Source organism: Drosophila miranda, assembly GCF_003369915.1.
Source record: "Drosophila miranda strain MSH22 chromosome Y unlocalized genomic scaffold, D.miranda_PacBio2.1 Contig_Y1_pilon, whole genome shotgun sequence".
NCBI lineage: Eukaryota > Metazoa > Arthropoda > Insecta > Diptera > Drosophilidae > Drosophila > Drosophila miranda.
In genome coordinates, this window is record NW_022881603.1 from 23,443,930 (window position 1) to 23,458,315 (window position 14,386).

The following is a 14,386-nucleotide window of genomic DNA, read 5'->3' on the forward strand; positions in this document are numbered from 1 at the left end:
ATTTCCCATTCTGCCTGGGTCAGTACTAGTTCAGGGCGTAGAAGGGAAATGACCACTATAACTCCATCTTTTAAAATAGACAAGCGCTGAAACATTTTGTATGTTGAGTTCCAACGTGTAGGCACATATTGTGTCAGCTTAAGGTCGGGAAGATTTAATTGGCTATTAATTTCTTTGAGCTTCTTGAATCCGGATGAGCTGCGATTGAAAAATTCTACAATTGGCTTTGCTTTGACCCTTACACTGTCAATTGGTCCCAGTGCTTTCTGTACAATGATGTTCAAAGTGTGGGCAAAGCATGGAATATGGCGCCAATTTCCCAATTTTATCGCTGATACGATATTGGCAGCATTGTCTGATGCAATTGCAGTAATTTTATCTCTTATTTTCCAATCAGCTGCAACACTCTGAAGAAAAGAGCAAAGATTGAGGCTTGTGTGCCTCTCACCGAACGCTTCACAAGCTAGCATATGCGAAGATAGTTCCATATTCGTCTTGTCTATGAAGTGTGCGGTTACAGCTATGTAACTCTCATTGGTGAGCGATGTCCATCCATCAGTTGTGAGACAAACTCCAGATGCAGATGCTATCTTCTCTTTCACATTGGCAATTAACTCACTGTGTATATTTGGAAGTAGCACACTAGACAGCGTTTTACGTGTGGGCAACTTATATCCAGAGCAATTTGAAACGTCCTCTATCAGCTTCTTAAAATCCGGCTCCTCCACGATCCGGAGAGCATGATGGCCTTTGGAAATCATTCGCACTAACTGTTTGTCTAATTGCTCACTTTTACGCGCTGTCGGTGGCTTCTGAACAAATGCAGTTATTTTTTGCTGCGATGTTGTGGCGGCAGAATAACTGGCTTCAGTACTTCCTTGTCGTTCAATTTCATCGAGAGAAGCTGGGTGTTTCAACTTCAAATGCCGTGTTAAATTGCTCTGTGAACCTCCGGCTATACTCAAATCCGACTTGCAGTACTTGCACTTTGCCTTTTTGTCATCTATGGCATCGAAGTGATTCCATAAAGCACTAAATTTACGTTTAAGCGACATTTCAAAACAGTTTAAATTTCTTTTCAACTTTCTTGCCAGAGTCCGCCACAACAAAATGTGAAAAGAGCTGCCATACTAACTCAAAAATAGCGAACAAAACGAAATGAGCAAAACAAAAAGAGCTGCCATACCAGCTCAAACATAGCGAACATGAGGAACGAAAACGAACGAAAACGAACGATGAACAAAAAAGAACGACAGATGAACAAAAAAGAACGATGAACAAAAAAGAACGAACGGAAAAGAACGATGAACAAAAAAGAACGATGAACGAAAAAGAACGAATAAGATTAACTTATTCAGTTCGTTCACTTCCATGAATAGTTCATTTTTGTTCGTTCGTTCATGAACGACCCAACACTACCAGGCAGTCATCCAGTCTGCGGACAAATCACTTGCCTTGCCTTGCCCCAAAACGTGCTCAAGGATGCGATCAATAATCAATCGCCATGCGCAAAGAGGAGATGCGAAACGACAACGAAGAGGAAACCGACAAGAAATCGTCCAAAATTACAGGAAGCAAAAGCACTTGCCGAAATGACCGAAAATCATTCAATTACGCCCAGAAGCGGACGGGCGACAGCTGGCCCTGCATAAATAATGGGCGGGTCCTTCCCAATAATTACGCAACGAGGCCGGATTAAGCGGAATTCAATAAGGTCAGCAGAAAATGCAGAGATTTATGAAAGGAAGCGAGGACCCAGCAAGGGCACCGTAAATGAGGTCAACCCTCAAGGTGTTTTATTAGACTTACTCCTTCGCCAGCGACATTTAAACTCAACTTTGGCGGCAAGATGTGTGCTTGGTCATTTTCAGCACTAGAACGTGGCCAGTGCTGCCAAGCAATTGTTGTATGGGCCGCACTTATTTAGAGATGACGCAAAAATAAAGACGGAAAAAGGCGTTTTTCACACTGGCGCTCCCACGGTTTAAAACTTACACATTTCCCCGTCAGGTATCGCTTTTGATATTTACATAAAAATGTAGTTAATATGTAGCACTTGTGTAGTTTTCGTGTATTTGTCATGTACAAAAATTAATTATTAAAAATACTTCGGACCTTTTTTGTTTAAACCTTAGTTTATAAACAATCCATTAAAGATAATAACTTAAAATTAGCCAGTCTTATTGGAAAGTAATTCATCAATAAGGTAAAATTATATATTTAGGACTGAGGGTCCTATTTGCTCAGTAATATTCAATCGAATACCAAATTCGGGGAATATGGTTTCCAATCCTCGACGGAGAACAATTAACCCATTGTAAGCCAATGGGGTATTTTAATGATCCACCGAATTAATAAAAAATTCATAATAATTTTAGCGCAGTTCAGGGGAAAGATTCGTGATCTTTTTTATCCAAAGATGATGGACAAGAGTAATTATTATTTTTATGACTATTTGCATTATTTTCGGCGGTTTAACTCAAGTTGTTATCCAGTTTAAAGAAAGGGGTCTTAATGGGCTTTTCGAATCGTCGATAACTCCAGTATAAACAAAGAAAGAATTTACTTAAACAAAATTGAGATACGTTGAAGGTTCGGCAAGCCAATGAGTATCAACTTAATACAAACCCTGAACACGATCCTGCAGACCATCGCAACACAAGTGGAGGTATTCGCTGGCGTTGCCCTGAAAGCAGCCGTCAACGTTCGCAGGGAGCTGGAGAGTCTGACCGAGGACTGGCACTGGCAGAACAGCCTAATCGAGTTTACCGACTTGCAGGCCACGTTGCTGAAGGTATTGCTGGTGCTGTTGGCGGGAACGTGTATTCTGAACGCCGGGTCCTGGTCAGTCTACGGCGAAGTCATCACCGAGAAATTTGTCAGGCCAAGTATGAAAAAACCAACTAAATTTTGACACATGCCGCTTTAATAATCTTCTTAATCTTCTTGGCTACGCTTCAGGTACGCTCAAGGAAATCGAAGAGCTTAAATTGTCTGTGGCCAAATTGAAGTTGCCCAAGGAACACTCTCCCCGAATATAGACATGTCGAAGATCAAGAAGTTCTTTTCGAAGAAAAAGGAGGAGGTGGCGGCGTTTAAAGTATGTTCCATCAAGCCCATTAAGAAGCCTCCTAACAGAAAATGATTTACTCTCCAGGTTAAACTAATGGGCAGCTCGATGGGCGAAGGCCGCAAATTGAACACCCCCAAGCAGGAGGCACCTTCGAGTAGCAACTCTCGGGGTCGTAAGTACGAGGCTTATGTCCCTCCCAAGCGCAACGAGCTGAGCAATGAGGCCCGTGCCGCAGCGAATGCCGCACTCTCGCGCATCGACAAGAAGACCTCACGGGAGTTCAACACCTCACTGTCGGCAGTCAAGGCTCAGGCCAAGCGAGAACTCGAGGCAGAGCGTCGGCAGAAGGAAGAAGCGTCTGCCAATGTAGAGGTGTCTGCATCCACAGCCAGCACCTTATCCGGCGGGGACAACAAGAACATGGCGTGTGAAGGTGTCTTCTTCCGCTGCCCTATGGTCAGCGATGAGGTTCTACCGAAGAAGGATTGGAAGGTGAAGATCAGGGAGTTCCTATACCAGCAGTTGGAGGAAGGAGATCGCGGTCTAACAGCTTGCCTGATCATCCACAACTGCAATGTGAAGGAGAAGGCTGACGACTGCATAGCAACTCTGGTTCGGTATCTGGAGAACCTCATCACGAACCCGACCGATGAAAAGTTCTTGAAAATACGCATGTCGAACAAGATCTTCAGCGAGAAAGTGCGTTACGTGGAGGGTGCATTGGACGTTTTGTATGCTGCTGGTTTTAGTGAGGTCCAAATTGACGATGAGCCATTCCTCCTCTGGACCGGGGAACAGACTGAACAAGATCTGGACTTGCCCACCCTGGTTGATGGTCTGAAAAACTCAGAATGCATTCCCCTGGAGCTGGACCGCAACTTGAAAGTGCTGTTGCCATCACAGGCACGACGCGTTGTTCTACCCAATGATTTCTATCGCCTCTCCCCAGAGGAGATCAAGAAGGAGCAGCAACTGCGCTCCGAAGCTATCAAACAGGCCCAGATGCTGAGGACGAAGGCCATGCAGGAACGCGAGGAGCAGCGCACTTTGCGCATGTACCGCTACGCACTGGTTAGGGTAAAATTTCCCAATGGCCTCGTCATACAAGTGAGTGATTAAGATGATGAAATCGAGTGAACGGCTAATGCAATCTCATGTATCGTTTCCAGGGCACTTTTAATGTGTACGAGAAAATTTCGGATATATTTGAATTCGTGCAATCTTGCCTGGCGGATGAGTCACTTGAATTTAATCTGGTGGCCAGCAGCGAGGGCAAGCTCGGTGAAGAAGACATGGATAAGACCTTATTCGACTGCAAGTGAGTGCTCTTGTTCCATTTTGTCACTTACATGGTGAAATAATTAAAATACACTTGTATTTCAGACTCATTCCTAATTCTCTGCTGTTGTTCTGCCCCGAAACGTCCTCATCCGATGGGAATGCCGGGGACGTCAACTACCTGAAGGAGGAGCTCTTCATGCTGGTTCAGTCCATGTAGAAACATCGTCTTCAATTGATCATTAAGCGGCAGCTTTTGAGTTTTACCCTAACTTATATACTTTATCAAGCTCTTGTTATTTATTGCTTTCAAATTTATTATTCAAAGTCAAATATAGTCATACTTTCAAATTAACCGCCCTTGCAAGACTTATTCCAACAGCTGTTTTTGGTATCTTTCGGCTTCCCAGTATTTTTTTGTGGTATTTTCAGCCGAGTTGTTTACAGTCACACTAAGTGCAAAAATAAACAACAAAATTGCAGCTAACAAATAAAAATTAGCCAAAATCATGGTAAAAATGAGCTTTAACAACAAATTGTGAACAAATAGATAGTGTGTAAATTAAGTTGTCCGTATGTCCAAGTAGCCTTAGCTGCTTGATGCGTGGTCCTCGTGCGGGTTCCGTGGTATAGAATCCTTTATGAAGATTATGTTGGAGAGATAACTGTCTCTCTTATCACTGGCCTTGTGGTACAGAGGTATAGAATTAATAATTCAAAGTGTTTACGGATGGTTGCCGGAGCAAGGTTTATTAACAAGCGTTAGCTTTCGTTATAAGAACAGAACTAAAACTAGGAGCCACCAGCAAGCTGGGGCATAAGCTGAATCAAAAGTATTTATGTAATTGCCAAAGACTGCAAAGCTACAAAATATATGTACTTAGTATCTTCGCTAACAATAATCCGCTGACATTCCTCTCTAACCCAACTAAAACTGAAATAGACCTAATCATAAAATATCTAAAAGAATCAAACTTATATCCATTAATCTAGCTCTAATATAAAACCCATGGAATACATCTCACATATAATAAATATAATATAATAAACATAACATAATAACAACATAGCCGAAGGTCATAGTAACCAGTGCTATCACTAATAAGCTAGGTTAATAGTTTTAACTCTAACCTCGCTGTAAATAAATAAATAAAAATAAATAAATATGTACTTAGAGCTACAAAGCTACAGTCGGTAAGCCGACTTGGCATAAGCGATAATGCTGATCTTGCGGCATGTGCAAGATATCAGATTACCGCCGGTTGACCGTCACATTCAGGGCGCTGAACTGAAGTTCGCTGATTTGGCATCTTGAGTGCAACTGTTGGCTAACATTTGCGGTTGTTTATGTTACACAACAATGTGCGAGGGGCACTCGTTAACTACTCTCCCCTCAGAAGTATGACCGTCCCCGTTCATCTTGTAGTTGTCCACGATTTCCTGTATCTTCTGTGAGGCTCGTCTTCTCCTCAACTTCTGGTAGAGGAGGATGGAACTGCTGAGACTCAGGCTGAACCCAACTGCGGCAGCAAACCATGACCTAGGTGACCCGGCCGATGCTACCTCTTCTTGAAGTTCCTGGATGACATGTAGGTTGTGGTTGTTCATCCTTCGTAATAGTGGCAAGCTCAGGACTGGGTCGTGGCTAATGATTGTAAGTGTTGGCGAAGCTACTATGCCCGGCATCCTGTCTATGATCTCACGTTGGTTCACGTATTTCGTTCCGTTGATGACAGCTACGCGCTCAAATGTGATGAGGAACGTACCGTTGACTGATATTGTCGAGCCGTCATCGGTGCTGACGTTAGCGGGACTATCGTTCAGGACCATGATGCCATCGTCTACCATTGTGATACTTTCCAGGTGACTGGGCTGCGTGTTACAACGCGCTGTGCGTCCGGCGTGCAATTCGCGTGCGCAGGTGTCGTGTGTGGCCAACTTGCAGATCGATGCGTAGGTTGCTGTGGTGCAGCTTGTTACTGCTAGAACGTCCTTGTCGCATTCAGCTACGGTGTCATCTTGAAGCTGAAGTATTGTATGCTCATGGGACACGGGGAGGATGCTGAACTTTCTACATATAAGCTTAATTCTGGGATATTTGATTAAAATGTGGACAATATTTTCGGACTGTAGAATCTTAATACTAGATGCTTCCATCAGACTAACTATAGGAATTTCTGTGGGATGTTCGATAAGCACAGATTTTAGGTCATCGTGATCAAAGATAGTTGGGTTTATGATATTGGCTTTTGCCAGAGTGATTGTGAGCATTAAATTTTGGATTTCATTTATTAACATTCTATTTCTGGCCAATAATGCCTCATATAAGTGTGGTGTGTCTATCAAATCAACCTTTTTTGCTTTAATTATTTGGTTTACCGTGTCAGTGAGCTGGTTTATCTGTTTCTGGGTTTCTGTATTTATTATTACCTGTCTGTTGTTTGATTCGCTTAACTTTGTTTCGGTCATTCTAATTTTTTCTAGGTCTTTAGCGTCTGGTGTGCCAGCCACGACTTTAAGTGCTGTCCCAAAAAAATCCAAGCTTCTGGCGGCAATTCTATGATGCACTTCTAGAACGGACAAAAGGCTTCTAGTATGGTTTGCATCTATTTCTAGTAGTTTTCTCATATGAGACTGCGGAAAGTACTCGGACAACTTTTCTGTTTCTTCTATTATACTCAAAAATTCGGACAGATTACTTGAATGTATAGCATAGTCATGTTGCTCCCAAATCATTACATTTCCATCTACTATGGGTATGTAGCTTGAGTGGGAATAGTCGGTGATCCGAGCATTTATTGTATTTATTAAAAATAAAAGCGACCAAATAAGCCTGCAAGAGAAAATAAAATTTGATTAACCTTACTGTGTTTCTTAATTCTATTACCAACTTATGAATGTTAAACTAATATCTATTTTATATTGTCCTTGTGGACCACCCTCCCCTTAATAAGTACAGACGTTCCTAGGTCTGCCTGAATTACCTCTTCTGAGCATAAGGGGGTAAGTTTGTTTCCTAGTCTTTTGTTGGACTTGGTGAAGACTTTTTCTCCTACCTCAAACACTCTGTTTTGTCTGTGTGTATTATTCCTGTCCAGTTGTATTTGTTGAGCTTTCTCATTTTTTGCCCTAATGGCTTCCCTAAACTCATCAGTCGATGAGTGTATCACTTCTATCGGTTTTTTGCCTGTCACTGAATGCAGTGAACGGTTGTACTCTATAGTTGCAAGTAAGATCAGTTCGACGGTATCGTCGATCTTTCTTTCCAGCTTAATGCATCTAGCGATTTCCGACAATGTGCTGTGGAATCGTTCCACCTGGCCATTAGAAACACTATGTAATGGAGGTGCATTTACAACGTCAATCCCAAAATTATTTTTTAATAACGATGTAATGGTCTCTGAATTAAATGCTGCTTCATTATCACAATACACAACCTTTGTTTTGGGGAATAAGTTTACTATTTGAGTGATAGGGCCTTTTATATCCGCTATGGTACGTGACAGTATTGGTTGCACTACTGCGAATTTTGAGAATTTATCAATGCATGTCAGGAATTGTTTCCTGTCAGTCGAGAAAATGTCAATGTGCAACCGCTCGCCGGAAAACGATGGCGTTGGTGTTTCTCCGAGAACCTGTTTCTTCGGATGCCTGTCATATTTGGCCTTAGTGCAAATTTTGCAGTTGGCCACAACTTCTGTAACCAGCCTGGTCATTTTTGGGAAGTAATACTCTTCTAAAATTTGCTTAATGTTCTCTTGTGCGGCTCTGTGCGCCCGATTGTGCTCTGTTGTGGCAATTTCCCTTTGTTCTGTTTTGTTAACTATGTCGGTTACCATATTTTTACAATACCAAAACTTTGTTGACGGGAAGGTTCTCACTAACTCGTGCTGGATATACGACAGCGTTGGCAGATCACAATATATGGCGTTGACCACATTAGGGTTAACTTATGCGTTAACTTTGTTTAAGAGCTCGTTTCTGTCAGTGAAGTGAATTTTGTGGCGCGTTTTTTTCGCCAAAGAGTATGAAGTCTCGTTTTAGAGAAAACCTTGATTCCTCTAAAACTATCTGGTTTCTGAAACAATTAAAAGGTTTTCCGTGGCTTTTATCGTATAGGTCGCGGATAATTCGCTATGAATTGTCGCAGCATCGGATATTATTTCACTTTGCAGAGCATTCACGTTTTGTCGCGAGAGTGCGTCTGCTACTTGGTTTTCTTTACCCGGCTTGTAGTGGATCTTTGCGTTATGTTCATCGATATACGCTTTCCATCTTTTTATCTTTGCATTGGGGTTTCTATCAGACACCGCAAATGTTAATGGCTGGTGATCTGTGAATATATTAATGTCTCTTGTACCATATAGGTACTGCTGTAGTTTCCCCAGGGCCCAAACTATAGCTTATAGTTCTCTTTCGTTGGTGGCATAATGCGTCTCGCTATCTTTTAATGCCCTTGAAATCATCGTTATGGGTCGGTTGTCCTGAGACAGTACCTCACCAATGCCATAGGCAGAGGCATCTGTTGTTAGGTCAAATGGTTTTTTGAAATCTGGGTATCTGAGAGTGACGTCTTCTGAGGCTAGCACATTCCTTAATTTTTCGAACGCATCTCGTTCTGGAATACCAAAATCTATGGTTGTTTTCTTTGACATGTGTTTGCTGATGGTCCCGTTCTCTCCTTTCAACAGGTTTGTCAACGGCTTTGCAATTGCTGCAAAGTCTTTGACAAAACATCTGTAATAACTGGCCAATCCTAAGAATGACCTAAGTTCCTACAGAGATTTTGGTTCTGGATATTTTTGTATCGCCTTTACTTTTTCCGGGTCTGTCTTTGCCCCGGAAAAATTCCCGATGAACCCTAGATATTCTATGCTTTGTTTGAAAAAATGGGTCTTTTCTCTTGAAACCTTCATGTTAGCCTCACATAAGCTTTTTAGAACCCAATCTATGTGCTCCACATGATCCTTTTCGTTTTCGGAAAAAATGTTCACGTCGTCTACGTAGACATAGCAAGTTTTGCCAATCTGGTCACGCAGTACGTCGTCTATCGCTCTTTGGAAGATGCTTCCCGCATTCTTCAACCCGAACGGGTTGAATTCGTACTTTCCGCCGTTTACGGAAAAGGCCGTCTTCTCGCGATCCTGTTCTGCTAGATAAATTTGGTGATAGCCGGACTTTAGATCTGATGTCGTAAAGTACTTGGCTTTGCCCAAGTTTGACAATATCATTGAGATATTGGGCATTGGGTATCTATCAGCGATGGTTTTTTCATTTAGTTTCCTAAAATCAATCACCATTCGCTTGTTTCTGTTCCCATTTTCGTCATGTCCCTTTTTGTCAACAACCCATGTTGGGTTGTTATACGGTGACCTTGAAGGCCTAATGATGCCATTGTCAATTAAATCTTTAATTTCTTTCTTGACAAAGTCATTGACCCCCATAGGATGCGGATATAGCTTTGAGTAAACTGGCTTATCGTCCTCTGTACGGATCGTAGCCACCACAGACGTATTGAACGGCAACGCCTCGTTAGAGTTCGTGAATGCCTTTGTCCTTTTTAAAATCATACTCCTAAATTCAGCTTTTACGATTTCCGGTACTACAATATCATTTACGTTAGTGAAATTGACGTTGTCACAATAATGGTGCTGCAGCTTTTCAGATGCAGATCCATGGTTGATTGTACCATTTCCAGTATCCAGGGTTGCTCCTACCTGCGTTAGCAAGTCGAAACCGAATACCATCAAATGGCGTTAAGGAATCTAATAAAAAGAATGAAGCTGATCTCCCAAAAATGTTCATTGAACATTTATGGGTTACTTTGTTAGAACCATGGATGGAACTAACCGTGAAAGGGGAGCTGACCGGGACTACATTATTTAGCTCCTTTACGGGCTTGATATAGTTCTTGGCCGCTCCGGTGTCAATCAATATTTTTAATTTTCTCCCAGCCAGCTGTCGTTCGATGAACGGCAACTGGGAGCGCTCTCTAAAAAATGTACCAAGTCGTTGTCACCTGCCTCCCTGGTTTCCTCCTGAATTTCTGCGACCGCGGCTTCAGCTACCCTATAGTATTCCTGATCCTGGTCATCGTTTGCTTGCTGAATGGTGTTCTGGACGCGTTGGCGCCTCTGACCCGTCATTCTTTCAGAGCCCCGTCTCTTTTGAGCCTGCGTGTATTCGTTTTGGGTGTTAGCACCTTGATTTTTTCCAAAAAGCGTAGGCTGCTTAAACTAGAAGTACCAGATGCCGTATCCATGGGCTCTGGTGCTGACCCCTTGTCCTCTTTGGGACTCTGATTACTATTGTTTTGTTTACCCTGTTTTTTAAAAAAATGTGGGTTCTTGTCTTGGCCATATTCGGCTTCGTTGTTTTTTCCCTGTTTATCATGAGGGCGTGCCTGATACTTGTTATTTTCACCTGCCTGAGCCCTGTCTTCCATAGCCTTTGCATACGTAGCCGAAAAAATGCTACGCTCTATACTCGCTTCCGCCTCCCTTGCGAAAGCTAGTGCAGACGGTAAGTCTTTGGGCTGAGCCGGAAATACAACTGCTTTTAGCGATTTTTTAAGTCCCGATATGAAAGCATGCAGCGCATCAGCTCCAACTTCTTCGTTGAGCACTGCTGCTGTATCCGCTTGATGTGTCATTACAATTTTATTTGCGACGAGTGTCAATTTTCGTTCAACCTCATCGTAATATTCTATGAGGCTAGAATTGCCCTGCCTAACCATATCCAAATTTTGACGCAAAAGCCTGAGTGATGTCTTGTCTGCGTATGTGCAGTCCAACCTCGCTATAATGGCATCAAAGTTTAGTACGTTATGTGACACTAATAGCGCTCTAGCTGTACCTCTAATTTTGTTTCGAATGATAGTCACTGCTTGGTAATGCGCGCTGCTACCCACACATGGCTGAAAAAGCTCATAGGCATCTGTGGCGGACTGTCTCCATGCCACATAATCGTCCTGAGTTCCATTGAACTCGGGTACTGATTTTATAATGTCTAATTTTAAATCACACGGGATGGCTGGACTTATGCTTATCCTCTGATATGATTCGACCTGAGGTGCTTCTACGTGCAGTCTTCGAATATCTTGTTGTATTACATTCAGCTGTTCATTAAATCTAGCTTCTTGTGCCGCTAATGCCTGACTGACGGCATTCGCTACTAACGCCTGCACTTGGTTCATATCCATGTTCATTGACGGTTGAAAGCCTATTTGGTCGGGTTCCCACTCGTTTTCACTATCACTTTTACTTTCTATTTCTTTCTTGACTACCCTATATGGGCCAAAACTGGTCATTAGCTTTGCAGAAAAGAACTCTTTAATGACCCTTCACATTAACTTATGGCCGAAAGGAAAAATATATTCGGCAATGGGCATTACTTGAATAGAAATTTATTATGTCTCTGCCTTTAGCAGATAGCAGATAGAAAAAAATGACAACAAAAATTATAGTCGGTTTAAGAACTCACGATCACTTGTGCAATTTTTATACCCGATACTCAAAATGAGTATTGGGGTATATTAGATTTGTGGTAAAAGTGGATGTGTGTAACGTACAGAAGGAATCGTTTCCGACCCCATAAAGTATATATATTCTTGATCAGCATCAATAGCCGAGTCGATTGAGCCTTTTCTGTCTGTCCGTCCGTCCGTCTGTCCGTCTGTCCGTCCCCTTCAGCGCCTAGTGCTCAAAGACTATAAGAGCTAGAGCAACGATGTTTTGGATCCAGACTTCTGTGATATGTCACTGCTACCAAAATATTTCAAAACTTCGCCCCGCCCACTTCCGCCCGCACAAAGGACGAAAATCTGTGGCATCCACAATTTTAAAGATATGAGAAAACCAAAAACGTAGAATTGTAGAGAATGACCATATCTTTAAGACTGCGGAATCTGAATTGGATCGTATTATTATTATAGCCAGCATCAAGAAAACAATTTCATTTTTTCTCGCCCTGTCTCTCTCTAACACACACGTATCATAGCCGGCTTTGCTTAGAGTAAAACATTAGCGCCAAGATCTCAGAGACTACAAAAGCTAGAGCAACCAAATTTGGTATCCACACTCCTAATATATCGGACCGAGACGAGTTTGTTTCAAAATTTCGCCACACCCCCTTCCGCCCCCGCAAAGGACGAAAATCTGGGGATATTCAAAAATCTCAGAGACTATTAAGGCTAGAGTAACCAAATTTGGTATCCGCACTTCTGTTAGATCTCACTATAAAACGTATATCTCAGAATTTCGCCCCACCCCCTTCCGCCCCACAAAAGACGAAATCTGTTGCATCCACAATATTGCACATTCGAGAAAACTAAAAACGCAGAATCATAGATAATGACAATATCTATCAGATTGCTGAATCTGGATCAGATCGGATCATTTTTGTAGCCAAAAGCAAGAAATCAATTTTCAGTGGCTACGCAGCGCCCGACGTCACGCTCAGACTGATTTTCTGTCTCTCTCGCACGCACTCTGTGTCGTGTGGTTCAATATTAGCGGCGTCTGCCGCAGGAGAGCCATACTGACTTAGTATCGGGTATAACTGTAGAGTTGCGGTGTCCGCAGCAACTCACAACGTTCCACCTCGTTATACCCGATACTCAAAATGACTATTGGGGTATATTAGATTTGTGGTAAAAGTGGATGTGTGGAACGTCCAGAAGGAATCGTTTCCGACCCCATAAAGTATATATATTCTTGATCAGCATCAATAGCCGAGTCGATTGAGCCCTGTCTGTCTGTCCGTCCGTCCGTCTGTCCGTCTGTCCGTCCCCTTCAGCGCCTAGCGCCAAAATCCAATAAGAGCTAGAGCAACGATGTTTTGGATCCAGACCTCTGTGATATGTCACTGCTACAAAAATATTTCAAAACTTCGCCCCACCCCCTTCCGCCCACACAAAGGACGAAAATCTGTTGCATCCACAATACTGCACATTCGAGAAAACTAAAAACGCAGAATCATAGATAATGACCATATCTATCAGATTGCTGAATCTGGATCAGATCAGATCATTTTTATAGCCAATAGGAACAAATCAATTTGCAGTGGCTACGCAGCGCCCGACGTAACGCTCAGACTGATTTTCTGTATCTCTCGCACGCACTCTTTGTCGAGTCGTTCAATATTAGCGGCGTCTTCCGGAGGAGAGCCATACTAACTAAGTATCGGGTATAACTGTAGAGTTGCGGTGTCCGCAGCAACTCACAACGTTCCCCCTCGTTATACCCGATACTCAAAATGAGTATTGGGGTATATTAGATTTGTGGTAAAAGTGGATGTGTGTAACGTCCAGAAGGAATCGTTTCCGACCCCATAAAGTATATATATTCTTGATCAGCATCAATAGCCGAGTCGATTGGGCCCTGTCTGTCTGTCCGTCCGTCCGTCTGTCCGTCCCCTTCAGCGCCTAGTGCTCAAAGACTATAAGAGCTAGAGCAACGATGTTTTGGATCCAGACTTCTGTGATATGTCACTGTAACAAAAATATTTCAAAACTTCGCCCCGCCCACTTCCGCCCCCACAAAGGACGAAAATCTGTGGCATCCACAATTTTAAAGATATGAGAAAACCAGAAACGTAGAATTGTATAGAATGACCATATCTTTAAGACTGCGGAAGCTGAATTGGATCGTATTATTATTATAGCCAGCATCAAGAAAACAATTTTATTTTTTCTCGCCCTGTCTCTCTCTAACACACACGTAGCCTAGGCGGCTTTGCTTAGAGTAAAACATTAGCGCCTAGATCTCAGAGACTATAAAAGCTAGAGCAACCAAATTTGGTATCCACACTCCTAATATATCGGACCGAGACGAGTTTGTTTCAAAATTTCGCCACACCCCCTTCCGCCCCCGCAAAGGACGAAAATCTGGGGATATTTAAAAATCTCAGAGACTATTAAGGCTAGAGTAACCAAATTTGGTATCCGCACTTCTGTTAGATCTCACTATAAAATGTGTATCTCAAAATTTCGCCCCACCCCCTTCCGCCCACACAAAGGACGAAAATCTGTTGCAT

The 14,386-nt window shown here is 42.6% G+C and overlaps 2 protein-coding genes across 2 annotated transcripts; both read left to right on the forward strand.

Moving 5' to 3' along the window:
* Window positions 1-2,537: 2,537 nt before the first annotated feature.
* On the forward strand, window positions 2,538-3,188 carry LOC117189976. Its single transcript, XM_033395057.1, has 3 exons — window positions 2,538-2,888; window positions 2,962-3,100; window positions 3,158-3,188. Exons 1-2 carry the CDS (start codon window positions 2,606-2,608, stop codon window positions 3,039-3,041), a joined length of 363 nt encoding a protein of 120 aa, XP_033250948.1. The 5' UTR covers window positions 2,538-2,605; the 3' UTR covers window positions 3,042-3,100; window positions 3,158-3,188.
* On the forward strand, window positions 3,014-4,706 carry LOC117189975 (UBX domain-containing protein 6-like). The gene is made up of 4 exons (XM_033395056.1): window positions 3,014-3,100; window positions 3,158-4,180; window positions 4,243-4,391; window positions 4,457-4,706. The coding sequence occupies exons 1-4, from the start codon at window positions 3,044-3,046 to the stop codon at window positions 4,569-4,571; spliced, it is 1,344 nt and encodes a 447-aa protein (XP_033250947.1). The 5' UTR covers window positions 3,014-3,043; the 3' UTR covers window positions 4,572-4,706.
* The last annotated feature ends 9,680 nt before the right edge of the window (window positions 4,707-14,386 follow it).

Excerpts from the sequence above, each read along its gene's own strand:
- LOC117189976 (XM_033395057.1), top strand. The coding sequence starts at position 2,606 with ATGAGTATCAACTTAATACAAACCCTGAACACGATCCTGCAGACCATC. Across the intron at positions 2,889-2,961 it reads CGAGAAATTTGTCAGGCCAA|GTACGCTCAAGGAAATCGAA; the intron begins GTATGAAAAAAC and ends GCTACGCTTCAG.
- LOC117189975 (XM_033395056.1), top strand. The coding sequence starts at position 3,044 with ATGTCGAAGATCAAGAAGTTCTTTTCGAAGAAAAAGGAGGAGGTGGCG. Across the intron at positions 3,101-3,157 it reads AGGAGGTGGCGGCGTTTAAA|GTTAAACTAATGGGCAGCTC; the intron begins GTATGTTCCATC and ends TTTACTCTCCAG. Across the intron at positions 4,392-4,456 it reads AAGACCTTATTCGACTGCAA|ACTCATTCCTAATTCTCTGC; the intron begins GTGAGTGCTCTT and ends CTTGTATTTCAG.